This window comes from Emys orbicularis, chromosome 2, assembly GCF_028017835.1.
Source record: "Emys orbicularis isolate rEmyOrb1 chromosome 2, rEmyOrb1.hap1, whole genome shotgun sequence".
In the NCBI taxonomy this organism is placed as follows: Eukaryota; Metazoa; Chordata; order Testudines; family Emydidae; genus Emys; species Emys orbicularis.
In genome coordinates, this window is record NC_088684.1 from 76,631,964 (window position 1) to 76,659,453 (window position 27,490).

Consider the following 27,490-nt stretch of genomic DNA (forward strand, 5'->3'; position numbering starts at 1 on the left):
TGCAGCGGGGCTAAGCGGAGCCCGGCGCTGTAGAGCCGCGAGCAGCAGAGGGGAGGGAGAGCAACAGGCTGGGCAGGGAGCCGCCGAGGCTGGGCTGACCGGGGGGGGGGGGGGGGGTTGTGTTTTTTCTCAGGGCATCGCTAGTTTCTCGGGGCATCGCAGAGTTTTCACATTTGAAAACAGCCCCCAACTCCTCGCTCCTCCCCTGGAAACAAGCCCGATTTGCAAACTGGGGGTGGGGGGGGGAGGCTTTCCAAGCCGCGCGCCTCCCTGCCCCTCTGCTTCCTTCTGCTCCCTCGTTACACAAGCCCTGTGCATGGAGGACAAAGCCCCCGCGCCAGGCACCGGCCCCGGGAGCTTGTGCAGCCTCCAGCCCCCAGGTGCACCCGGCGCCAGCTTGCTGCTGCTGTGCATGGCTTTAGGGCCGTTGCTCTGGGGAGGGGGCGGCTGAGTGGAGAGACTCTTTCGTTGCAAACATGCACATCTAGCAATGATGAGTGCTCCAGGCCTGCTGTAAAGCTCTGTGTTTATTGTTGTCCCCTTCCCTCCCCTGCCCCCTTTGCCCAGGTTGGAGGAGGGTTTAAAGGCAGGTGCGTTGAGGCTGCTCGCCATGTCCAGATCCGGGGACAGGACCTCCACCTTCGACCCCAGCCACAGCGACAACCTGCTGCATGGCCTCAACCTGCTGTGGAGGAAGCAGCTCTTCTGCGACGTGACCCTGACGGCCCAGGGCCAGCAGTTCCACTGCCACAAGGCCGTGCTGGCCTCCTGTTCCCAGTACTTCCGATCCCTCTTCTCCAGCAGCGGCGGTGGCGGCAACCCCCAACCCCTGGCTCTGGGGCCGGGCGCTCAGGACGGGCTGGGCCTGGGGGGACCCCCCAAGGAGCAGCAGCAGGAGGAGCCAGGCACCCCTTCTTCCTCCCCAGAGGACAAGCTCCTGGCTAGCCCCAGAGCCATCAACAACTTGGTGTTGCAAGGCTGCTCGTCCATCGGGCTGCGCCTGGTGCTGGAGTACCTGTACACGGCCAACGTGACCCTGTCCCTGGACACGGTGGAGGAGGTGCTGTCGGTCAGCAAGATCCTGCACATCCCGCAGGTCACCAAGCTGTGCGTGCAGTTCCTCAACGACCAGATCTCGGTGCAGAACTACAAGCAGGTGTGCAAGATCGCCGCCCTGCACGGCCTGGAGGAGACCAAGAAGCTGGCCAACAAGTACCTGGTGGAGGACGTGCTGCTGCTCAACTTCGAGGAGATGCGCGCCCTGCTCGACTCGCTGCCTCCCCCTGTGGAATCGGAGCTGGCGCTCTTCCAAATGTCCGTGCTCTGGCTGGAGCACGACCGGGAGACCCGCATGCAATACGCCCCGGACCTCATGAAGCGCCTCCGCTTCGCCCTCATTCCGGCCCCGGAGCTGGTGGAGCGGGTCCAGTCGGTGGATTTCATGCGCACCGACCCCGTCTGCCAGAAGCTGCTGCTGGACGCCATGAACTACCACCTGATGCCCTTCAGGCAGCACTGCAGGCAGAGCCTGGCCAGCAGGTAAGGGGGAAGCTGAATGGAGGACAGTGGCTGGCAAGGGGGAGGGGGTGGGGGTGATTCAGTCACAAACTTAGTGATTTTCAATAAATGCCTGGAGGGGTAAAAGTTGAGTTCAATGAAAAGATCCAACAAAGGAAGAGAGCTGGGGTGAGGAGCATGCAAAGGGGAGGAGGGAGCCCCCTCTCGCACACCCACACACTGAGCTGGGGGCGTGGGGCAGACACAGCCACAGATATCAGATATAAAACGCACAATCGCATCAGAGAAATACCAAGTGTATTACACCCTAAAGGAGCAAAAACGTGGGTAGTGTTGTTGATCCATTAGTTATGATCTGTGCGGTCAGTTTGATATGGAATGATTGTGCTGTGCAACTAACGTTTCTAGAAGGTTTTGCTATAGCCCTAGCTAGCTGTACCTCTTTGTAATATTTTAACCTACCTTCGTCTCCGGGAAAGGACTTTTGATAATAAAGTGTCATATCTCTTCAGTGTCATCTTGTTCAGTACAAATCAGACAAAGATGGAAATGAAGGATTGCAGTGCTACCCTTTCCCCCCAGCCCTGCCAAACAAACTTTTTTGTTCCCTCCCCTTTTCTCAGTGATCAGAGAAGTTGCTGATGCCGAAGTTGATGCTGATCTGTCTAATATCTGAGAGCAAAAGCTTCTGTCTTTTAAAATCTCTCCATTAATTTATGAAGCTACGACACCTTTAACGGGAAACTGACTAGGGTAAAGAGAGGGAGGGGTAATTTTCCACTGCACACCACTGTCAGTGCTGGGTGGTTGGAAATACAGCAAAGTGGAAAAGATACTACGCTGTTTTCCAGACACTACAACACCGTATAGTTTGGTATATGCGTAGCTATCCATTTACAAAACTGTTTTTAGAGGTGTGTATTGCAAACAGGATTACGATTTAGTTGCTGCCTCTTAAAATATAATGTGGGAAGAAGACTGTATGGTAAACAGGCATGATTTACTAGCATCAGTTTTAAATCCTATTACGAGCTCCCTGGGCTGTTTGCATTAGGAGTTAGTATCTTGTCAGCTTTCCATCTTCCTATTGTGGTAATCATCACAACTCCATAAGATATCACGCCTAATCCATAGCATTAAAGTGTAAGTGTTAGATTTGACCGTGCATGTAAAGATTCATGACTTGAGAAGTTCTTGTAATTATTATAGGCCATTTCCCCGCAATTTTCTGTCTTTAAAAAAGAGGATGCATCTTCAATACAATACATTTTAAACTATAATACATATACTTAAATCCCATTAATTGATTTTTGTAAGAAGAATTGTAGTCATACTTGTTCTGATATTATTGACGTTCAGATAAATTACATATTATGCATCAAAACTTGTGACTTCATAATGTTTATATCTATGACATCTCAGTTATTTTCGTATTAATGAGGTAATGAATCGTGATGTAGAAGATTGACAATGTGAGGTTAGTGTCAGGAGGTGAAAGCATACCATATAGTTTAATGAGTAGTTAGTAAATGGAAACTAAATTAAAAGGATATTTGAAGGGTTTAATTTTTCTTCTCTTACAATAGGCATGTACTTCATTTTGTTCAAAAAATGGAATGATATAAAGCAAACATGGAGACACAGTATTACAAAAATCAATGCATGTTTAGAAGATTTTGCTCTGCATTATAACTATTACTAATACTAACTGGGCTATTATTAATACCTGGTATTAATAGGAAAGAGTGGTATAATATTAAGATTTTAAATGACATGATATTTTACTGTTAATGCAGAATATTTTTTGAAAATCTAATTTTAATATGTACCCAGATGAGTTAGCTTTAGAAATACTGTAAGTGCCTTCCTTTATTATCTCTGTTTGTCTGTTTTAGGGTTTTGTTTACACCCATCACCAAAGTATCTAAATGATTCCCATTGCTAGATACTGGAATCAAAAATGAATACAAACATTTGCAGCAAAAAGTATTTCTGGTAAATATCCTTAGATTTCAACATTCAGAACAGTTGACTTTCAAAATGCAAAATCCACTACCTGTTTCAGTCTAGATTCTGCACACCACCCTGGGGCATGCTGGGGCTCATGTCCTGGTGGATTGCTGAGATACCAGGCTGTTTGGTTCAGTGAAGATACCTTCCAGCTTCACTGGTCCATATCATTTGAAGGATATGTAGTGGTGTTCTGACCACTGAATGCTTACAAGTGTCATGGATGCTGTAAGAATCTGATACTCCTGCTGCTGGAAGTGGTCTATTCCTTTAAGCAGGAAAGTACATAAAGGATTGTACTTAACAGACTTAAATTGGCTCCTAAATGGCAGTTGTTTAATTGGCTAAGAGAGACTATGAAAATCATATTTTTTATTTGGAATAGGTCTGGGTATTGTTGATAATATTCCAGACATCCTTTTATTAACTTTAAAAGGTGAATAACACACTGTCACCTTCTCAACTTTAACATATGTTTAGAAACAGTGTTGTAACTAGTTTCTGTTTTGTTTTGAGCATCGCAAGTGGTAGGTCTAAAACATTTTAAATCTAATTTTACAAACATACATACAACCTTCCATGAAGTGTTAAAATATTGAAGTACCAAAACAACTAGGATACAGAATGCATTTTGTGCATATTTGGGACTGGATTGCAGAGCACAGAATTGATAATACTCATTCAAGATCCATTGTTGTGTCTTGATGATCTTAAGGTCACCTCATTGTTCCATCAGATTGTACTAATCCGCACATGCCTTTAAAAATTCAGATCCCTCTCTCTTAGCTACACTGAAGTTCTGACAAGAGTGAAAATGTATCTACTTACTTTACTGACTAAATATGACTCAGAATACATACAAAGCACTGGTCTATTGAGTAAGAAGTACTGTTTTACCTAGTGAAATGAAAGAAATAAACGAAGACAAACTTATACACCTGTCCAGACAAGCTTTTGCTGTCTGCTATGTATATATTTGCTAAAACTATGATCTCTGATAGGCTTAACATTCAGTAAAAATGTTATTTTTAAGAAAAAAGATATGGCAACATTTTCTGGAAATATGAATTTGAAAAATAATATCTAAAAATTACTGAACAATAAAATAAATGGATGAAAAGAAATATTTGTAGGATTGTCAAAGTTCACTATTGGTTTCCTGGGAGCAATAATAACCTTAATAGATTAGAACTTCAAAAAAATGATAAAAGGTTATTCAAAAAGGATTCATGGGTCTTTAAGAACTAAGTTACTCCCTATGTACACTAAAGTTTTTAATCACTGAGAAGTAAACAGCACAGTGACATAGACATCTGCTTGGTAAGCATAGAAGAAATTGGGAAGATCACACACACACACTAAAAATTCACCTGATAACTTTCTTCCTTACGTAAAACAACACCTTTGTCTCTAATGTACTACTTGAAAATTATAGCACACAACTACTTTGGGATTTGACCTACTCACATTTCTTAAATTCTCACCAAGTAGGAAAAGTAAATATCAGAAAGCTTAACATATGGTTGTTTTGCTTTCAAAAGGAGCTACATAAAAATGGTACCATCTTACTTAACAGAGATGTCCCTTGAATGTGTTCTGAGTCATATCTATTTACTATACTGCGTAAAATAAGTTTTCACTCTTTTCAGCACTGCAGAGCCAATATAGCTATGGGAGAGGGAACTGGATTTTATTCTGGCTCATGCAGAAGGAACAGAATTATTTACTGAGTTCCAAATGCAAAATCTGTATTGTTGCTAATGCATGAGCTAGAAAGAGTCCAGTTTGACTTTCATGTTGGATTTTCAGGAGTCTCAGTTAGTAAAAGAAAACAGATTTCCACCTATAAACCAAGCAGATTCTTTCTGGAAGCCACAGAGACAATAAAGATGGAATCCCATAATGACTTTTTTTGCAAAGTTACCTTTCAGACTACAACTAAACTGTAATTTTTAAGAAAGTTTAAGAGTAATATTCCCATTAAACACTGTGGTATGCTAGAGGCTTGATCCTTCAAGGTGCTGAATAATTGGGCTCTGATTCAGCAGAGCACTTAAGCACATACTTAACTTTATTCTGGTGTCCCTTTTACTAATTTTGCACTGGTCACTTCTTTGACTTCTTTGCTCCTGATATAGACCCTGCTTCAGGTAGGTACTTAAGTACATGCCCAGTTGGATCACTCACATGCTTAAAGTTAGTCACATGGGAGAAATTTTGGATCCACTGAAGTCAATGGGAATTTCACCATTGGCTTTTCTTACTGAATCAGGGCCTTACTCTGGCATAAGTGAGAGCAGAATCAGGCCAACTCTTTTTTATGGAAATATGTGTATATGTGTGTTTGTACCATATGATAAAGAGGATAGTACATAGGTTGCTGTAATAACCTCTATACAAATATCCAGAGGTCTGGTAATACAGGGCCCAATCTTCTGCCATTGAAATCAGTGGAAAGACTCACATTGATTTTAGTGGAATTGGATCATAGCTTTCCATTGACTTCAGTAGGCTTTGGATCAGGCCTTATGTGCCTGAATTAATATCTGTAAATTGTACCTACAACAGGACTCTCTCAACTGAGCTGCCGAATAGAGACTGACATTGGAGGCTGCAGGGAAATGAACCAAAGAACTGTAGTCAGTTTAATCCTAATTAGTTTCAGTTGCCTTATGTGCATCCATTTGTGCATCCAAAGTGTAAGCATAGGTATGTTAATATATCCAAGACAGAGAGGGAGGATTAAAGATCTGACCATTGTGGAAGGGGATACTGAGACTCCAGCGAGACTGCTACTTAAACAGTAGGTCAGGACAATTCTTCAGCGGGATCCTTATTAGACAGATGAGATGATGAAATGCTTCACAACTACAGTGGGGTTAAGTGCTATCCAGTTTCTAGGCCCAACTGTAGTGTGAGCAAGGAGAAACACATCTCCTACAGCATCCCAAGGACTGTTTTGATGGTCTCCAGTGTGGGGACCATCAACGAAGTATAGGCTATTTATTTTTAAAAAGCACTTTTCTGAATCTCCGATCAAGTCCTCTGCTAAAGAGAGTTTTTAACCAGATCCTCTGATCCCATTATTTTAGCAGAAATTATAAAATATCTCACTGGGAGGGAGCTAATGAGGGTGGAAATCTCTTCACAGGGTTACTCCTCAGTCATTCGGTTTGGAAGGGGCTGGATGTGCCTTCACCCTCTACCACATGAAACCTGCTGTGGGGCCCGCTCACAAACTTTGAGGATTCTTAGGAGGTCAACCTGAGTCATTCAATGAGGCCTTCTCCCCACAGTGGCCCACTCCTTGAGAACACTGCTCTAATTGCAGTTTCCCCAGAAATTCACCTAAAGGAGGCGCCCCATCGGTGAGGAGGCTTCATGGAACAAGCAGAGGCAGGCTGTATTATCTTTTACATGTTAGTACTATGGAGCCAGAGGGAGGAGGATGTGCATGTTCCCCAGCCGTACTAGTGTTCTGAGTGGGATTTTCCCCTCCCAGCCCCCAATCCATTCTTCTGCTGCCCTTTCCCCAGCATGCATCCCAATCCCCTGGAGGGCAGAGGTAAGGATGGCTGAAGGAGGATAGCCTCATGCACATGTTTCCTTCTGCACATGGATCTTGAAGGCAGATAAGTTCCTCAATGGAGGAAGGAGAACTCTGAAATTCTGAATCTGTAATTGCTGGCTATTGTAAATGAAAGGTCTACCTCAGTAGAATCATTCAACTCCGTATTCAAAAGAGTGATAACCAACCTGGATATTTGTGAGGAAAAGCTGAAGACAGAAAATAAAATCAACAGCTAATGTTTTTTCCCAAGAAAGAGATCTGAGTTCTGTTAAACACACATTGAGGGAAAATCCCAGTAAAAATAAGATCACTATTTGATAGTTCAGGTAAGTCTTAGAAAATGCAGCGAAGTCTCTCTCTATCCCAAAAAGTGAATGCAGCTTCATCCCTGACAAAGGCCATGATTATTATTGCACAACAAGATGTCTTCTCAAAAGAAGAAACATATTTGAAGTTAGTGGGGCCCCTTAGGAGAAATTTTGGGCTGGAGTCCACTGTAGAGGTGATTGGGAATTTTTCAGCAAAATATTTTTTTCTCTGGAAAATGCTAATTTGTTGAAACCAAAACTTTTTGCAGGAATGGGTTAGTTCAATTAATTTCTCTACTCAGAAATCCACTCCACTCCACTTAAAATCAAAATAAAATGTTTTGATAGTCTCTAAACAAAGATTTCAAAATGATCAAAATGAAATGTTTCAATTGTCCTGAACTGATTTTTTGTATTATTATTTATGGTTCACTAAAAAATTTTGAGTTTGACTTTTTGTCCATATTCAGGGTGGGAACAATTTTGAAATCTATCTGATAAACCATTTCCCATCTAGCTCTATTCACCACTGGCTTTGCCATCCAGCTCCTGCTTAGTGTAACAAAATAAAATATATAGAAGTTTCAAAGGACTGGAAGTTAAAATCTATCATCCAAAATACTTCTTGGCATCATTTTTCATAGCTGAGATAATCACTGGCTCCTGAAACTTCCCTTAAGGACCATGGCACCCAGTATTGTTGCTAGTAGATATCTCTTGCTGTGTCCTTGGAAGGCAGACAGCCAACTTTGAAGAACTATTATCACCTGCCAAGTTTGAAAGAAGCAGACTGTTCAGGGAGAAGCTGGAAAAAGTAGAAGCTGATGCAGCAGACAAAAAAATATAAATAAATAAATAAAAATGTCTTTCCTTCAGAAACCCAAGAGGAAAAGAAGATAACCAACCTTAAAGGAACAGACAGCCCTTTTAGAGCTCCTGTGGGACTCAGGGAGAAATTTTAGAAAGAACTCAGGATACAAAAGAAACATGTTTAGGAACAGAGGCAATGGAGGAGACAAATCAAGCCAAGATCACTTCTACTCAGATAACAGCAGCAATTCTCATTTCCTAAGCCCTGCTTCCTAATGAAAAGGAACCACAGATAGCAGGAAAGAATAAATTGAGGTAGAGTACGCCATACAGCCACATACTGTTACGGACCAGGCTGTAGTCAATCTTACCCACTGGTCAGGGCAGGAGGGTGGCCTAGTGGAGCAGAGGTGACCAGGCCTAGTGGCAAGAGCCCAAATCAGGAGCCGAGATATCAAGTCCAGGTAGTGAACCATTGTCAAGAGCCAGGAATCAGAAGTCAAGCGTCAGAACCAGATTATTAGCTGGAGCAGGGGCAGGAGCAGAAATCTGGAACTCTGAGCTAGGGCGAGAAAACCAGGGGTGAATCTAGGAATACAGTGCAAGAGACAGGAGCAGGGAAGGAGCTGAGAGTAGGGAGCAGGACCGGAAACATAGCTGCAGGCATGGAACACTATTAAGCAGCCAGGGACCCTCCCCTGCTGCAGGGTTTAAGGATGTGTCTGAAGGTAATGCGCTGGGTCTGGGTTCAGCTGTGGGGACCCTGACACATATGTCCAACATTGTAATCAAGCAAAGGCCCATATCATCAGGAAACTTAATAACATTCATAGATCTTTCAAAGGTCTACATGCCAATAAAACTGGCATGGAAGGTTTCTATTACTCACTTATGTGGGTATGTCTACACTACAGGATTAATCCGAATTTATATAATTCGAATTTAGGAAACCGATTTTATAAATTCGAATGTATTCGGCCACACTAGGCACCATTAATTCGGTGGTGTGCGTCCAAGCTACCGTAGTAGCATCGATTTCCAGAACGTTGCATTGTGGGTAGCCAATAACATCTAATTGCCAATAACATCGAATTGCGGCCACACTAACCTTAATTCGGATTAACAATACCGATTTTGACGCTACTCCTCTCGTCGAGGAGGAGTACAGAAATCGAATTAAAGGGCTCTTTAATTCGAATTAAATGGCTTCGTTGTGTGGACGGGTCAAGCGTTAATTCGAATTAAAGCAGCTAAATCCGAATTAAAGTCGTAGTGTAGACCAGGCCTCAGCAAGCTAAACATTGTGAGTATAAGTTCATTCCATTGAGATCACATTGAGTGCCTCAGGGATTCATTGAGTTGTTAGTAGACATGTTTGCAAAGCTCAGGTCTCAGTGAATTTACAAATACCTGTGCTTGGATGACTTTCTAGTGTCGATATAATCATAGGAGTATAGGAGCAAGTATAGGAAGCAACTAACTCTGCAGCAACAGAAATACAGAAACATGGATTCATAAATTTCCACACACAAAAACTGGTTTCAATATAGTCAGTGACACAAGATGAGAAATACCTTTGACAGAGGAAAGATTCAAGAAGATAAGTTTGGCTGGCTATTCACAATGGAACACGGGCAAAGAAAGCACATATTAGTGTCTCACTCAAGCTACAAGGAACAGTGGTTTCATGTATTGATATAACAACCATGGCAGGATTCCATATGCGATAGCTGCAGAGATTCTTTATGAAGAACTGGTACCAATCTCTAGTCAATATGAATAATAAGCTAGTAATGTAAGGAGACAGTGATGAAAAGGACATTATTAGGTGTTCCTCCGAGAGAAACAGTAATAATGGAGGACAACCTTCAAGGATAGCAGCCCATACTTAGTCCATATAACAACACAGGGGATCTAACCACCAAATAAGAAGATATTCAATCTGTGTCCTGGAACTAAGAACAGAGAAGCCTGCTATCTTAACTTTTCAGAATAAACTCAGAAACCATCACATGTTAGTAACAACATGAAACTAAGTAAAAAAGTCTGAAAGGTACTCAGAACTCATGGGTCACCTCAGGAATCATTAGTCTTAATAGCGTGGGTGGAAATTCCCTTGACAATCATATAGGAAATGTACATAAAAGGAAACAAACATAAAAAAAGCATAGTGGTTAGCAGGCAACCTCATCAACAGTCACAGTAGTGCTTTAATCATGACATCTTCAATCATATTTCTCATTGATACAGTCAGCCTCAAGTTAGACTTCTGCTTCCAAGGTCAATCACAAGACAGAGATTAAAAAAATGTTCTAGGAATGAGTATCTTATTTCTTATTTATTTATGAAGTACTTATCCAGTGATCTGTGTGCTGGACAAAAATTAAAACATTTCAATAGATCAAGAAGATCACAGACAGACATCAATCCCCACAACAGGTCACTCCCCCAACTTGTTAACTTCCCCCAACCTCTACCCAACATCATACACCATTTCCTGTCCCAGATCCCCAACCCCTCAAATAGTCTGCAGGTCAATCCCCAATCATCCCTTCCTCTCCCTAGAAAATGAATGGGGAAAAAAGTTATTTCCTGGAGTCACCAAATGAAGGCTTAGACAGATGTAGCTATTAATTCTACTACAATATACACATTGTCTCTGGGTACTCTGCTAAGCAGGCCTATACAGATAATAAAAACAGAAAGAGTATATACCATCTTCATGGCATCAAACTGAATGAGAAAACTCTCATTCAGTTCCTCACAGGTGCCTCCTCCTAAGGAAAGGAATATGTTGGGGAAAAAAGTTGTTCTAACCAAATCATTTCTAGGATATTGTTATGTAGGGAACCTATAGAGCACACTCCAGGATTTGGCTAAAATTCATATATTGGCATTGAGACAAGAACTGTGACCCTAAGAAAAAAATATTCCCCACATCCCAGACTTCCTACAGAAGGGCGTGTCCTTGAGGCACACTTTGAGTACTCTAAAAGTTTAGACCCTTGTTCTGCCAGTTGAAGAAGAGCTCTGTGTAGCTCCAAAGCTTGTCTATCTTACCAACAGAAGTTGGTTCAATAAAAGATATTACCTCGCCCACCTTGGCTCTCAGTTATATTAGGGTCAGATAAACGATCCCAGATACGTATACATCCCCAACTGGTGTCTGAATCTAATAAAGCCTATCCAAAAATTTGTGTCCAAACCGAAACTTAAATTTGGTGTTCCAAACTGTCAGTAAGCCCACATTTGAACCTCTGTATCCTGGTATCTTCTGTCTGTTAAATGAATGTTTCTACTCATGGTTACCAGTGAAATGAGAGGATCAGCACTGGATACATTAGCCTTAGAAGACCTTATATTGCACTCCTACAGCATTAAGGTAGTTCTTAAAACATCCCTGCCACTTATGTCCAATGTCAGTTTACCAGCCATAAGAGACTATCTTCCCAAATTTCAGCCCTAAACCAGAGCATGAAAAAGGAAAGCTGTGATGTAAACGTGCTGTGAAAAGAGTTCTCCAAGTGCCCATAAAGAGTAAAAAAAGATTGATGAAGCCTCAGAACTTATTTTGTCTTTCCATCTAAACTGCAGAAGACAAAAAGCATCAAAGTAAACAATCTTCAGATGGCTCATATCTTGCATTAAAAGAGGCTGTATAGAACTTGGCAAGGTGGTTCTTTAGGGATTTATTGCAAATTCTGCAAGACCAATACCCTCAACCTGGGCCAAGAGGATGGCCACAGCAGCAGAAGAGATTTGCAGTGCAGCAATCTGATTCTCTGTTCGGACCTTTGTTAGGCATTATGAACTGGCCACTGTTCCATTCAGATGCATCTTTTGGGAAAAAAGTTTTCCAAGAACTGTCATGGGCACTGTGAGCCAAACTAATCCCTGGTGTGACTTCATTTAAACTAATGGACTGACACCAGGGCTGAATGAGGCTGTATATTTAAATGTATTTTTAACTTTTAGGTCAAATCTAAGCCTTAAAATAATTATTTGTTTATACTGGTAACTAACCCAGCTCATTCTGCCAGTATCATTTTCTTAGGACTCTTACTACTTATTATTTTGAACAGTTCTAGGTTGGCCTATATAGGCTCCATTCAGCAAAGTACTTAATTTACTTCAGTGGGATTTAAACATGTTCATAAAGTTGATCATGGCTTACTGAACTGGGGTCACATTTTTATCTACTAATTTCTGTTTTTTGATTAACATAACCACCAATCTGGATCCCCCCTAAAAATGCAGTTTTCTTCATTACTTTTAATAGCATACACAGTATGTGTAAAAAGTTAATAGATTGATATTTCTGTATTTTATTCCAATCTATTCTTTAAACATTAATTAATATGATGTTTTCTTATTCAGTTTGAAATCTTTCAGACCTGGAATAGGTGGGGTTTTCCTTCCTTCCCCAACAGAGAGAATTCTGAACTGCTATCAGTAGCTACAGAGATGAGGAAAGCCCAACAGGGGGTGGTTAATCAGAAAAAATAAATCAGCAAGGAAGATATTTTCCCTGGTATTGTTTTACTTTAACATGGAGATGGCAGGACTGAATAATTGCTTTGGATGGGGACTGGGTGTCAGGACTTCTGAATTCTGTGCCTGTCTCTACCACTGATTCACTGCATAACCATGAGCAAGTCACTTAGACTATATTTATTTTACACACGACTGGCAGGGCAACATGTAGGATATGTGTAACTTCATGCTGTTGTGAGAAGCAAGAAGTGTCCACAGTGCGGTGGATAGCTACACGTGTCAGTGAAATACTCAGGCATCAGGGAAAGGCTTCAGTAGCTCTCTGCTGCCAAAATCTTTCACTGCAGCAAGGAAAGGGTCTGGCAGGGGGGAGGCACTGGGGAAACCCCCCTGCCAAAGCGTTTCACTGCTGCCAGAGTCTTTACCTGCATCAGGGAAAGGCTCAGTAGCAGGGAGCTGCCTGAGTCTTTCTCCCTGTCTTCCTCCTGCCACAGCCTTTCCCTATTGGTGAAGTCTGTTCCTGCAGAGCGGAAAGGTTCCAGCAGCAAGGAGGCAGCAGGACACTACACTGCTAAAAATAGCAGTGTAGATTGGGAAGTATGGCTTATACCCACACCCATCAGGCGTGTCTTCATTCTACTCACCTAAGCTGTGTGTCACCGGCTCCACTGCAGTTATAGCTGTGCTAGGGTGGCTATACTTGTGTACTGAACACGCTGCCAAAAGAAGAATGCCGTGTAGGCATGCCTTTAGGCTAAAATTTTCAACCTGTGAACGTAAAGTTAGTTTAGACTTCTAAATAAGTGGCCAGGTTTTCAGAGATGCTGAGCACTTGCAGCTTCCTTTGAAGTCATTAGGAGTTGCGGGAATTCAGCATCTTTGAAAATCAGGCCACTCATATAGGTGTTTAAATATATTGGTTTTTGTTCCTGACTTGAGACATCCAAGTTTTAAAATTTTGGCCTTAAAATACCTTTGCTTCACTTTACACACCCGGAAATAGGTAAAATAAATTCCACATGGCTTGGGGTTCTCTGAGGCTTAATTAAGGTTTATTAAGTGTTTTGAGATTTTCATATTGAAGCAGCTATCATGGAAAATAATAATAATAATTAACAGGAGTATGTGTCTGCATCGGGGAGAATAGACCCCTTGGAGCTTGGGTATCAAAAACCGTTTACAGGAAAGGATACTTAGAGTAGCATATATCAGCTTGTAATACTACACAAGTATGCCTGCTACAGTCAACAACATTTCAACCTCCCCAGGTTGGGATCTACTAGTATTAACTGAGTATCAGGGAATATAAATAGCCATATTAGTGTGAATGTGAATCATGATCCTATTAATATGTCATGTGACATACAATGCTATGAAATATAGAATATAAAAATAAAGTGTTTCAGTTGTAATCTGAAGTGTTTCAGATGATAATTGCATATTACCAAAATAACTAAGTAGCAATGTAATAGGGAAAATATCTCTCTTAGGGTTCTGCTAGCAAATCACATGAGCTTTAGACTATGCTTTTATCATACTGTTTTTATTTAATTACATTCATGTTTGAAAATAGGTTACTACCTATGAACCGTGAGATTTTTCACATGTATCATGTTTTAATATGTGCATATAGGTTAACATTCTGCTGTAATACTATTACTGGATATAATATCAAACATGTATATAGTATGAGCTAGTAAATAAAAATACATATTTCAAAACCTAGAATAGATGCATTTACTCCAAAGCTCAGAAAAGCACCTTTGAATCTAGTCTACCAACCCAATAAAACATGCTTTATAAAGAAATATAGACACTTGTATTTACCCAATACATTGGAATGTTTCTGAACATAAATCAATTAAATAGTGCATATTTTTGATAAAAAAAATACAGTAATTATCTGGAAGATCCAGATGCTTTTCCTCAAAAAGATCCTGGCTAGTGAATTCATATGAACTTTTATAAAACTATTCTTATTTACCTCATTGACTAAAACATTTAAAAAATAAATATTTCTTTTATAGATGTGTCGTTCCCTCTTCAGGATACTGTAAATATACAAATTGGGTTTTGTTTAAATAAAATTGAGGGTGGATTGCATGCTGCCAAAGTCTTGAAATTCAAAGTTAAGTCTGACATTTCATTTTGCACCTTAGCCATTAAGCCTTATTTGTTCATTGGTTTTTCACTATGCTGTGAGGAGAAAGGGGTTTATTAGATGAAAGTTGAAAACTGAAATATGCTCCTTTATCAACTAGATCTTACAAGAGCATTCAAATTTTTATAATACAAGTAGAATTGATTGTGATATAACTATAACATATAACACAAGAGGGTTGGAATAAACAATTTATTCTCTATCATTAGGGATGATCATGCATAACTAACATGTCTCCAGTTTGCTGTGCCACTAGTTACATGTACAGTCACAAAAAAGAGTTTAGCATTCACTTATGTTGCACATTTTCTATCTACCATACTTTCATTAAAAGTCTTTATTTGGAAGAACTGAACATCTCAGGGAATTGGTAACATTTATTTGACAGCTAAGTCATAGTTTGAATCTGGTCCCTTCTGGCAATGACTGTGAGCCAATTTCTGATCTCACTTACATGTGGAGTCTAGTAGACTGGTAACAACCATCATTTGACAATAAATAGAAGTTTTGGTGCATAGGCCAAAGACTGAATTGTCAGGAAGACTGAATGACTCCCTCCAAATCAGGGTTCAAGCACATTGGTATGACAGTGGAGAATCTTGCTCTGTCACTGCCCATGCTGTATAAATTCTGTGGGTTTCCATTTTCTGTGCTGTCAATTTGACAACTTACAAAAGCCTTAAATTAATTTCAGAATAAATAAAGCTATCTGTTATAGCATCCCCTGTCTGTCTTTCTGATATGTTGTCATATTTCCCAAATATCTAGAACTATAATTGTACTCTGTGTAGCAACATCTCACAGTACCATCCAAAAGGTTTGATTCCTAAGCTTAATGTGGATGGAATCTCCCATTGTACATTCTCCCTCTGATTAAAATCAGGTGGGATAGCACATATCTAAAGGCAACCAATATTGAAAGAAAATCAAAACTTGCTAGAGTTTATTTTGCACCGTTTTTTAATGGGATACAGTATGAACATAAATGTAAATTAGTCTGTCAGACAGTCACAATAATAATGTAAACTGTATTTTAAAAAAACAGTCTATGGACATCAGTGATAAGGCTCCCTCTACTGGAGTGTATTACTAATAATGAAGTTTCTATGCAGAGAGTTCCCCCTATTGATGTGAGTACACAATTTAGTGATAATGGAGCTTGATTAATGGAGTTCTCTGGCTTTCCTTGCAAGAAATGTTCATTAAAAATATCTAAATTAGTGCCAATAACACTATTCTGCTCAACAAAGCAGTGGTGTATAGCAAGGGTGTATTATGGCAAACATGTTGTCCCTTATGGACAATAAATAGTATGGATGTATTTTAAAATGCTATATCACCATCATATATAGAATTAATTGTTTTATCAGGGTTCTTTATTTATCATTTTCAGGCTTAGGGTGACTGATAGAAATTCAATTATATGTTAAGTGACTATTAAAGCATCAGGACTCATCTGGGGGTCTGGGACTTCCTTCCCCTCTTCTCATACAATTGTGCTAAATCCATTAATGTTGCAAAGAAATGTACGTTCATCAGGTATAGTGGTGGAGGCCAGGGTGCATATAACCGCTTTTACTGCATATGAGACATTGCAGTCCTATTCTTAAGAACTGCCAAGCAGATTGGGAATCACGGTCACGGTTAATAGCAGCGAATTGCCAGCTCTTGATGGGTGGGTAGTCACTCCTTTCAGTGGTTGCCCCCTGGGGGAGAAGGTAGAAAAACAGAGAGAGGGAATTAGAGTGACTTTGCACAGTCGAGCAGGTTCATGCCGCTGGATCAGTAGCAAGCATTGGCAGGGCTCCACTCTGGGGAGGCTCACAACAACATCACAGTCTCATTTTTACCAATTGGTGTTGCTATAGCCAGTGGTGCACAGGGGGAGAGCAAAGAAAATGGGGGGGTGCGGGGGAATGGGAAAGCAGGAGTCTGGGCTAAATTAAACAAACAAAAAAGTACTTGTAAGTTAGCGTTTAACCCATAACTGCTTGCCTGGTGTTACTAATTGTACTAAACTATAGTACTGGAAGTTCAGTGTGTGATTAAAGAGTTGGCTCACAAACTCTCTGCATAACCTTAATTTTTTCAAGGTTCTTTGAGTGTAGAATGGCTTATAATAACGATTTTGACTAATACGATTTTTGACATGCAACTTTAATGCTTAACCTTAGTACAACTCCAGAGCATTTCATGTGTATTCAGCTGTAAAGAGTGATGATTTAAAGGGATAATATAAGAAAAAGGTCGTTCTAGAATGAACCTCTAACAAATTGCATAAAGGAAGCTTATTATTCCATGAGTAGAGGGATATGCAGCTTTTCTGATCATTTTTCTGCTTGGTTCAAAAAATTGTTGAGACATGATTGGGGAAAGAAACACAAAAAATGAAATAGAAAACTGCAAGCAGTGAACATTCTTTTGATGGTTATGATTTTGTAGCCACTAAAAATACTCTACAATAATGTAATTATTCATCTTTTCTCTTGTTTTGGGTGAAGAATTCGCTCCAATAAGAAAATGCTGTTACTGGTCGGAGGATTGCCTCCCGGACCTGACCGGCTACCCAGCAATTTGGTTCAGTATTATGATGATGAAAAGAAGACATGGAAAATACTGACAAGTAAGTGGTTTATTTTGTGTAGAGTTGTCTTGATGAATCTAAAACCATGGTTAATTAAATTAGACATTTTATTGATTTGTTTCCCTTCAGAGATTTGTTTATGTATCACAAGAGGTTTCACAATGGAGCAATAAATTGAGATTGCAGAAGATGCTAATTTTGTAATGGAATAGGCCTAATTTAAACTGGCTTAAAATCATTCCAGTAAGTTTTAAAAGTAAACTTGCAAAGCTTTCATACCGCAACACATATAAGCTAGTATTTTTCAAAAATAATGTGAAGTTGGAGGCAATTTCTCAGATTCAGCTCTCTGACTAACCATGCCTTTTAGAACACACTTTCTGTTGTGTTTTGCACTTTTGTTTCCCTCTTCAGCATTTATGTGTTGTCCATAGTCATTAAAGGTAGTTTCCCCCATTGTCCTCTACATCCGTTGCTCACAGCATATTAGTGGTATGTATCAGCTACAGTAAATAGTGCTTAGAGGCTTTATGTATAGAATTTTTCACCCCATTCCTTTCTTAAAGGGTGATTGTGTTTTACAGCAAGTGTTTTGCCTCAAGCATTGAGATTTGGAACTTATTGTTATATTGGTTACAATTCCCAATCTAACTTGGTCATGGAATCAAATCAGTTTCTTGAAAGCAGCAGGCTGTGTGTGTATTTGCCCCCTTGTGGTTAGACTGGCTGCAGTGGTCAATAAAACTAAATTTTAACCAAGGCAGTATAGATAAAATAATAAATGAACAACTTTGAGCCATAAATCAAAGCCATACTTCTTAAACTGGACAGCTAGTAAAACTTGGATTTCCTAATGGATTTCCAGTTTTCACAGTGAAACATCTTTTATAAAATTCTATACTTTTATACAAAATCTTTTAATAGGATGAAGCCAAAATAGTATTTGTTCATAAGACAAAGCAAAAGTAAAGATAGATGAGATGTAGTGCTTGAAATAATGCTTCTTCAAGCTGGTTTACACAGTGAAACTAAACTGGCATAATCTACGAACTACAACAAGAAGACTCCCTAGGTACCAATACTCTGAATTAGTAGTAGATGATGTTGTGTAAGAAAAGCAATATTAAAGAGAAGATATGAACTATAGTCTAGAAAAGTCTGCATTTATCACTCCGTTCTGGTAGACATGTCAGTAATGACATTTCAACCATCAAAACTATGATGATATTGCCTTTTATCATGACAGTTTACTTTTAAGAAAAATCTGTAGGATAATAATAGTCAGTACAAACAATGTGTTTTGTAAGACAAGTAATCTATTCTTCTGATGTTATTTTGTAAAATACAGTACCTCACAGTGAGGCACAAGTGAACTAGAGCTCTCTGTAGAGTAGGAGATTCCTGACTCATGTTCTTGGCCTACAACGGAATGACTGATATTATTTCATTGCATACTCACTGTCTAGGACAGAGGTGGGCAAACTACAGCCCGCGGGCCACATCCGGCCCACGGGACCGTCCTGCCCGGCCCCTGAGCTCCCAGCCGGGGAGGCTAGCCCAGGGCCAGGGGTTGTATAAGGGGCCCCGGGGGCAGTCAGGGGACAGGGAGCAGGGGGGGTTGGATGGGTTGGAGGCTCTGAGGGAGGCAGTCAGGGGGCGAGAAGTGGGAGGGGGCGATAGGGGGCGGGGGCCAGGCTGTTTGGGGAGGCACAGCCTTCCCTACCCGGACCTCCATGCAGTTTTGCAACCCCAATGTGGCCCTTGGGCCAAAAAGTTTGCCCACCCCTGGTCTAGGACCTGGTCAGTGTCCTGAATCTATTTATATTTGCAAATATACTTTTATAGGAATGAAATTTGACAGCTGATTATTTAAATGGATACTATTCATTAGTTTGGGGAAAAATTGAACCATGCTAATATTATATGTATAGTCCGGTAAAGAACATTGTTCAGATTCTAAATTAATTGGCCCCAGTTCATACACAATGTAATTGAAATGACTGAATTTGAGTTACGCAATGGATGAATTTGGATTAGTGCCCATTTTTTAAAAAAGTATCATTCTGAACTTCAAGAAGTTTTTAAAGAGTATTTTTGTGCAGCTTACCAAAATAAAGCATATTCTTTCTGTTGCCCTCTAGCAAGCAGTTATCTGAGGGCTTGCCTACATGGGGCAGCAGTGCGCACTAATATGATGCACAATAACTGGTCTGTGTAGACCCTGCTGGTGTGAATTCAAAGTTCCCTAGTGCACGCTAGCATAGGACTTTTTGAAACCTAGCTTGAGTGAGAGCGACCAGACTGTAAAACAAAACTGGAGTTACACAGAGTGATTTGGTTAGCAGCACAGAGTGATCGGATTAGCAGAGTGATTGGATTACTACTGATGAGTTGTAACTCAGCTGTTGCATCCCCACTGCATTGCTAGCTCAAGCATCAGCCCCCCACACCCCTCAGCAAGTGATTTACCTTGAGCTTTAAAGCACCACTTAACTTGAGGTAGAGATTTGTGTGTGTGGACAGGTGTCAAGTTAGGGGTAACACTCAAGTTATAACTCAAGCTAACTGTGCTATGAAGACACACTTTATGTCGTATTGGGAACACAAAAAAATATCAATATTTGCACAGTGGAAAAGGTCAAATGTAACAGGGACATCTTCTTAGAACGTATTACAGATACTCCCTAAATAATGAAAGGTAACAATTTAAAACCTTTATGAAAGGTTGAAATAGCCATTAAGCTGTTTACAATTCTATAACCCCTCCTCCCCCCATCACCACCACCATTACCTAGTTCACCACGAAGCAACACAGGAACCAAGGGAAACAAGGAAAGGTGAGTAGAATTTTCTTCCGAATCTCTCCATAAAACATAAACTAACACTACAGAACAGTGGTACATAAACTTGAAGAGCAGGAGAGGAATATCATAAATGAATGGATTTGGAGAGAACCAGAAAGTAATCACAGCACAACACCCTGACATTGCATTTCAGTCATGGCATTGCATCAGCATGTGTAGTGGTGTTTAGTTATCACAAGACAGTGCCACCCTATATTTGTTGCAGAACATGAGACAAATATTGCAGTGCAGTTCCAGTACACTGTGCCATCTTTATTTTCTGTTGTAATATCTCTTTTATTCGTACCCCACAATCTTGGTTCTTAGAAATGGAATATTTCTCTGGTTCTCTCCCATATGGTTTTCAGTGCATAGTGTCTGAAAAAAATAATAGTTTTCCTATTTTTACCCAAATTCCTGACTGCTAGGGAGGGAGGAGAGGGTCCTCTTTTGTATCTGTCTTACCAGCACGACCAGTTCAGACAATGCTGCCCATCCCAGAGCCACAGGGCACCCCCAAGTCATGACGACACCATCAATTGAAGTGAAAAATTTACTGCTCATTCTGCAGTGAACCATAGGGTGGAGCATGAGCTGCATCATGCTGACAGAGTGCTGTGATGATAAGCCCCATGGAGATTCAGGATTTCTCCCGCTTTATCTCATCAATGGCTGAGATACAATGGATGTTCTTCCTTAACAGAAAACCTCCATCAGCTGTTTTCCTAACATCCCTCATCCACTCCCCAGAGGCCAAATTCCATGCTCATTTACACCAGTGTAAATCTTAACAAATGCCACTGACTTCTTAGAGTCACTTTGGATTTATACTGGTATAAATATGCACAGAATTTGGATCCTGGTTTGTCCATATTACCTATTCTCCCCATCTCTCCCTTCACTCCTACAAGTGGTGTGTCATCGGAGCATGGGGCAGGTGAGGGTGGGAAGAGAAGATAGCAAATGAAATCCTGCAACTGGGAGACTGTATCAAATGACTCAGGAAGGAGCCCCAGATATTCTTGAACTGGGCCTGTTAACCTGTTAGAGAGTGGTGGTTACCCGCACCTCTCAGAGACAGAGTGGCTTTTGCACCAGTCCATTTGCTCAGTGCTCCATGAGATGCCTTATGTGAGATACAAGCAAAGCAAGAATATCATCCATTGGAAACCACAGACTCCACAAAAACCATGATACTCAGGGGTATGAAAAGAGTTGCAGGTTGAGCACCACAGCTGTTCAGTATGAGAGCTTTGCAAAATAAAAATTTTGCTTTGTTCACACTAGATGACTAGATCCGTTGGCAAGGGATACTGCCCTCTTCTCTGTTCCTGGCTTCGCAAAGCAACTAATGCATCAGGACTAATGGGAGTAATTCTGAAGGTATCAGGAAAATAACTCACCTTTTTCATAGGACCAGAGAAGGAGGGGAGACATGCACCCATTTCCGATTTTAATGTCATCCTCTATAAGCAAGACTGTTATGGCTCATGGGCTCATTAGATTTTTTACAGTCCAGTATTATTGTGTATTTTCCCCTTTTCCCTGCTAGTACTTCTCTCAGAGTAGCTGTTTCTTAGGCTGGGAACAAAGGAGAGAGCGGGAAGTGTGGTGTTTTAAAAGAATATATTGTCATCTAATTTTACCTTCAATGGGCTCAATTCTAATTTGAGATAAATGGATGCACAATGCTATATATCTTAAAATATTTGTTATTGCACATTCGTGTCCAAGCACAGTAGAAGATTTTACAAGCTACATGGTAATGTGTAGTGAACACATTTAATACAGTAAACTGTTCTTTGCTGAGTCACCCATATTCTCACATGTGTGCGCGCACGCACACACACACTTTAAAGTAATTGGGTGTTATCTGTGTCTTATAGCAGCAATAGGCTACTACTGCTGTCAGTAGCACTAGTTAATCTTGAACTGACAGGTGTTCGGTGGCCCCAATTAGCAGCAGAAGCATTGCCCTGCTGCTGGGTGCTTCATCACTTAATACCCTCTCAATACTCCTTTAAACTGAGTAAACTACCTGGTGGGCATTGAAGATGATTCTTTCAGTATCACATCCCCATGCCTGCTGCTGCTGCTGCTTATATTTTAATTATCAACCATAAAACCTACCAGGAATCCCCTTGTTTTAGCCTACCACTTTACTTTTTCTTCGTAACTGTAACATTTAAGATTGATTGAATTTTTTTAAATACCCTATGTTTCATTTGTTAAAATTAAACTATAATAATTGTAAGTTTCAAAAGCCATAACCTATAAAGATTTTTTTGTGTTCAGACTTGCATAGCACTTCCAAAAAACCCTACTGCTAAGGCAATGATGTATTACTTTCACTTTCATTATATGTTTTTAATCAGAGCGTGACTTCACACTAGACAAAGCGATGCTTTATGCATGGTCTCACTTGTTTTTGCTAAAATCTTTTGACATGATTAATTTTACTTTAATGCTTTTGTCTTGTTGTAATGGTAAGGATGATGGGTGTAAACCAGGGCAAAAATACATGCTTTTCTATTGTAATACCTCTTAGCATTTAAAATAAATCTTAGATGAAAGAAAAAAAGATCACAAGAGTGTGGTCCAACGGGAATTAAATTTCTTGCTACCTGAACATAGACTACAAGAGATTAAAAAATGATGCAGTCATTGTTTTTTATTTTTACTTTTGCTATTTCTTGAATAGTAATATATTCATCTGCATGATGAGAAGTGATAAGAAGATGGTATCTTACAGATTTCTGGATGTACAGTGAATCCTCCCTTTCAATGCAGGATTTTCTTCTTTAAAACATGAATGGATAAAATATTAGGAAATGTTTCTGAAAGCTTAGAGGGCATATTCCATTTGGTATTAAACTGCAGCTGGTCTTTCTTTCACATCACTACTTCTTCAATAACATGCTAACTGGAACTTTCATCAAGCTCTCAAAATAGGAACACATCATACGGTTAAAACCACAAAGAGGATTTGATGAGCACTGAAAGTAGTGGCAAACACATCTGTGGGCAATAAAACATTTGTGCTCAATAAGTATGCCAGTTTGGGTTTTAAAACAATTTAAAAACCAACATCCTTTGTCCAACCAAAGAGTAATAACGTAGGTGATATATAAGAAAGGGTGACAGTGAAGCATTCAGAAAGACATTGGATTGGAGAGTTTTATTTCTCTCTCTCTTTCAAAAGGACCAGTCCTTTCTTTCTTATTACCTCATCCTTATTTTAATTATCTTTCTGTTTTCTGCCTGACCATTTGATAGACTTACTTGTTTAGGGTTGCAATGTTTGGACCATTATACACAGAAAAGTGATGGATTGGGAACTTTTGAATCTCCTGCTTTGTCCTGACTGAACTTACTCTCCCTTATGCCAGCAGCCAATCACACAACATCTAGAGGGTGTTGTACATTTGTTCTCCTCTGTGTCTATGACTCACTGATAACGATACACAACTAATCACTTAGTTCATTCTGTGTACTCATATAAAAGTAGCCTTTCGTCTCCATCTTTCACCAGATCAATTCCATTCCGGTGTTTTCAATTCCACTCCAGGTTATGTCGTCAGTGAGGTAACCCATGCTTTGAGTAATATGGTATGTGTTTTTACCATATTTTGATATAGCAGGCTCTCCTTGGCCATTTGCCTCCACAGTCCAGCCCCTTTTTGCATCTGCCACTCTGGCTCATTCAGAATATAATTTAAATATATCTCCTTTACTATAAACCTCCTTGGATCTTAAATAATAATACTTTGTAATTATATAGCGACTTTTAGTCCATATCAGTAGTTCTAAAAGCACTTTTTAAAGCTGCACAAGCATTATTATTTCTACATTTTACGAAGAGGGAAACGGAGGCAAAGGACAGTTAAATGACTTGCCCAAGTTCACACAGCAAAAGTCAGCATTTGAGAACCCAGGTTTCCTCATTCCCCAACCTGTGCCATGTCCGTTGGACCGTGCTGCTTTCTCTTCCCTTCTATGTTCCATGGCAGCTCACAGATATTTCGTTGCACCAACTTTTCCCGCTCATGACAGTACTTTTTCCTTCCTGGACTCACTAAGCACAGCATTCTCAAGCCTTCTACTCTTTTGGAGTGGATTTGAAGTGCTGATTCCCATGGCAAGCCTTCTATTTGAGGGGTCACTAAAACAGTTTCTTGGCCCTTGACATATTTGTAAACATTTGGCCACCTTTTCCTATCCATTCCTGAAAACTCCTCTTTAGTTTTTCCTTGCTCATGTTGATCACTTCTATAACATCAGTTGTGGTTTTTGTCTCTCCATTTAAGATTCTTGGGAGACATTTTTAATTGTGTCTAAATGCCATTTCTGCCTTTAAAACTCTCTCCCTAAATGAATTCATCCACTATAGAAGTTTTGCTTTTTTAAAAATAAGGTTAGAGCAGTTTTGAGGATTTCTTTCTGCTAGAGCTCCCCCCCCTCCCCACACACACACTTGATTTATAATTGAAAAATAACCATAAAAGGTAGTGGTGAAGTGGGGAGCAGGGCTGAACTAAACCTCTTGACGTGTCCTCAAGTTTGTATTTATCATTTACATGCGTAAATCATACACATGTGTACATCACAAATTTAGCTTGCTGAGCAGTTCTTGGCAGCCATGATAAATTTCAAATACCTTACTCCATTCATTCCGTAGTCTCAAGCACCAGGGCTTCTGCTTCAGTGCTGTGTCGAGGTTGGTTTCAGCACTGCATTGAAAAGCTTGAACAAGCATTGGCACATTACGAAGGCAGAAGCCTTGACACTCCCTGCTAGATGAATTTAATAAATGTTTTGGAGATCTATAGACGTAGTGACCATACCCCCCCTCCAAATACACACACACACACTGTCTCTCCTCAATAAATAAATGTAATAATTACATTAAATGTAACTGTTTTAGTATAAATTCCTTCTATTTGTTCCATTCATATATTTAGTTCATTTTTAAAAGGTTCAAAACAGCAGAGCACGAACATGAAAGAAGTGACACAAATACTTAGAAAAGCTCACACCAGGGGAACAAATATACAGTAATATGTCTGAGCTTGGGAGTCTTATTTGATGTGACCAAGCAAATTTCCAACAGGCCAGAGGTTTACACCACATGGGCAAGTGACAATATAGCTGTGAGAAGCATGAAGACAGTAAGGAGTAATTTTTGTGTGTGATAGGTTAGCCACACAACTCTCATTCTGAGCATGATGCATGGGAATTCAACCATGTAACTCCCATTAATGATGCACGCCTGCATATCTAAGAGCAATATGGAGCTCTGAGAATGAGTGAAAATACAGTGAGTTGTCAAAATGCATGCTCTATTTGTGTATTAAATATTATTCTCTCCTGCATTACCATTTGAAATAATTTCCAAGAAATGTCAGCACTCTTCCTTGAGCTTAGGTATTTGTCTTTTTGATTACACTATCCTTAGCTACCACTTTTACACTGATGGTATTCAACTGTTCTTATTTTTTGATAACTTTAATGACGCTGTGCCTGGCTTGACCAAGTAACCTTGTGACTTCATTTCATCTTCTGTCAGCTAAAAGCCTCAAAGACAAAAATGCTTCTCTTAGACAAACAACGCATCCTCCAATAACTCAGTTCCCTCTATTTATCTTCTTGACTCAGACCTTCTGTTTGCCTCCCCTATTCATAATCTTGGCACTGTCCTTGACTCTGGACTTTCCATCTCTTCCCATATTCCATGTGTCATCGTATCTTGCTTCATCACCTCCACAACATTGCCTATACATACCATTGCCGTAACTCCATCTCTATCCATGATTTCATCTCCTCTTGATTACTATATCCCCCTTCTCTATGGCCTTCTGAACTCCTAGCCCTCCAGACTCCAGCATGTATGGAATGCTGCTGCTTTTCCTTCTCAGATGTACAAAGAAGTGTGAACCACCTCCATGCTCAGAAATTCCACTGCCATCTCATCATTTCAAGATATAATTCAAAATGACTATCCTTGGGTCAGATTCACTGCCTACGCTCAGCCATGAATTGTCAAGCCCTGAGTGATGGAAAGTCAATCTGGAGCAAAGCTAAGGACACAACTGCTTGCAACCTTTCCTTAATTGGTAGAGAGAAGGAACTCAGAGATGACTGGCACAGCCCAGAAAGTGAGGTGATCCAGCTGGTAGAAGGATGGGTCTTAGACAATCAGGAGGTATGCTTATTTAGCATGTTTCCACGGTAGGCTCTGTTGACAGGCTTCTATGGAGCCTTATTCAAAATTTAAAGCTGCTGACTCCTGGAGATACTGCTACCTGCTTGGAAGTAAATCAAGACCCTTGTCGTAAAATCCTTCTTGGACTATCTCCAGCCTCACAGACCTGATATGCTTCCAACTCTATTTACTCATCTAGCACTCAGTTCTCTTTAACAGTACGGACGCTGCTCGTGGGAGAATCTTCTCTGCAGTTCCAGCTATCTGGAACAGCCTTCTTGCAAAATTGTGTTGTACTGAATGAATAGCATCCTCACTGCAAACGTGGTTTTTGGTTTCTTGCATGACTTCAGGTAAAATTAATGTGTTTATTCTCATCTAGTTGCACTGGAATTCACGTAGCATTAATGGGAGTGAGGCATGTATTGAGATGAAAATGAACTCTAGTGTGTTTCTGGTTGTTTGCTTCAAAAAGTATTCCTTTTGTTTCTGTATCTATTGTGATATTTTTGATTTTGTACAAATGGATTACAAAGAGGATGGTGAAGTTCCTGTAGCTGAGCAAAAATATTCTCATCACAAGAAACTCTCACCAAAATAATCACATTTTTGCAAGGAAGTGAAACACTATTCAGACTTCTTTCAACATTTGTTTTTCATAAAACAAAAGACAGTTTCCTTTTGAAAGCTGGGACACTGTCATTTTAATACACAACATTTGCAAAGTGGATTTTGATAACTTGTCTTACCTTTTTTTAGTTTCACATATAGCATTAATGGTGAAAGGTGAAAATATTAAATTCCTAGCCATTCTTGTCTTCATTGGTTCAGTTCCTTGTTTGACTCTGCTGGGCCATCATTTGTGGAATGTAGCTCTCTTCTTTTTCTTGTTCAGGATCCCTTTTGTTGAGAGTCATATTTTTATTTTCTTGATTTCTATTTAGGTCAGGTCTGAAATGTTATCAAATATACAAGGCCCTTTGTTTTTG

General features: G+C 40.1%; 1 protein-coding gene across 1 annotated transcript in view; it reads left to right on the plus strand.

Moving 5' to 3' along the window:
• The first annotated feature begins 610 nt into the window (after nt 1-610).
• KLHL14 (kelch like family member 14) overlaps nt 611-27,490 on the plus strand; it is a 76,175-nt gene continuing 49,295 nt past the window's right edge. Inside the window, exons 1-2 of the mRNA XM_065399962.1 lie at nt 611-1,539; nt 17,374-17,495. Of these exons, the coding sequence (XP_065256034.1) occupies nt 611-1,539; nt 17,374-17,495 (1,051 nt within the window). The remainder of the gene's footprint in view (nt 1,540-17,373; nt 17,496-27,490) is intronic.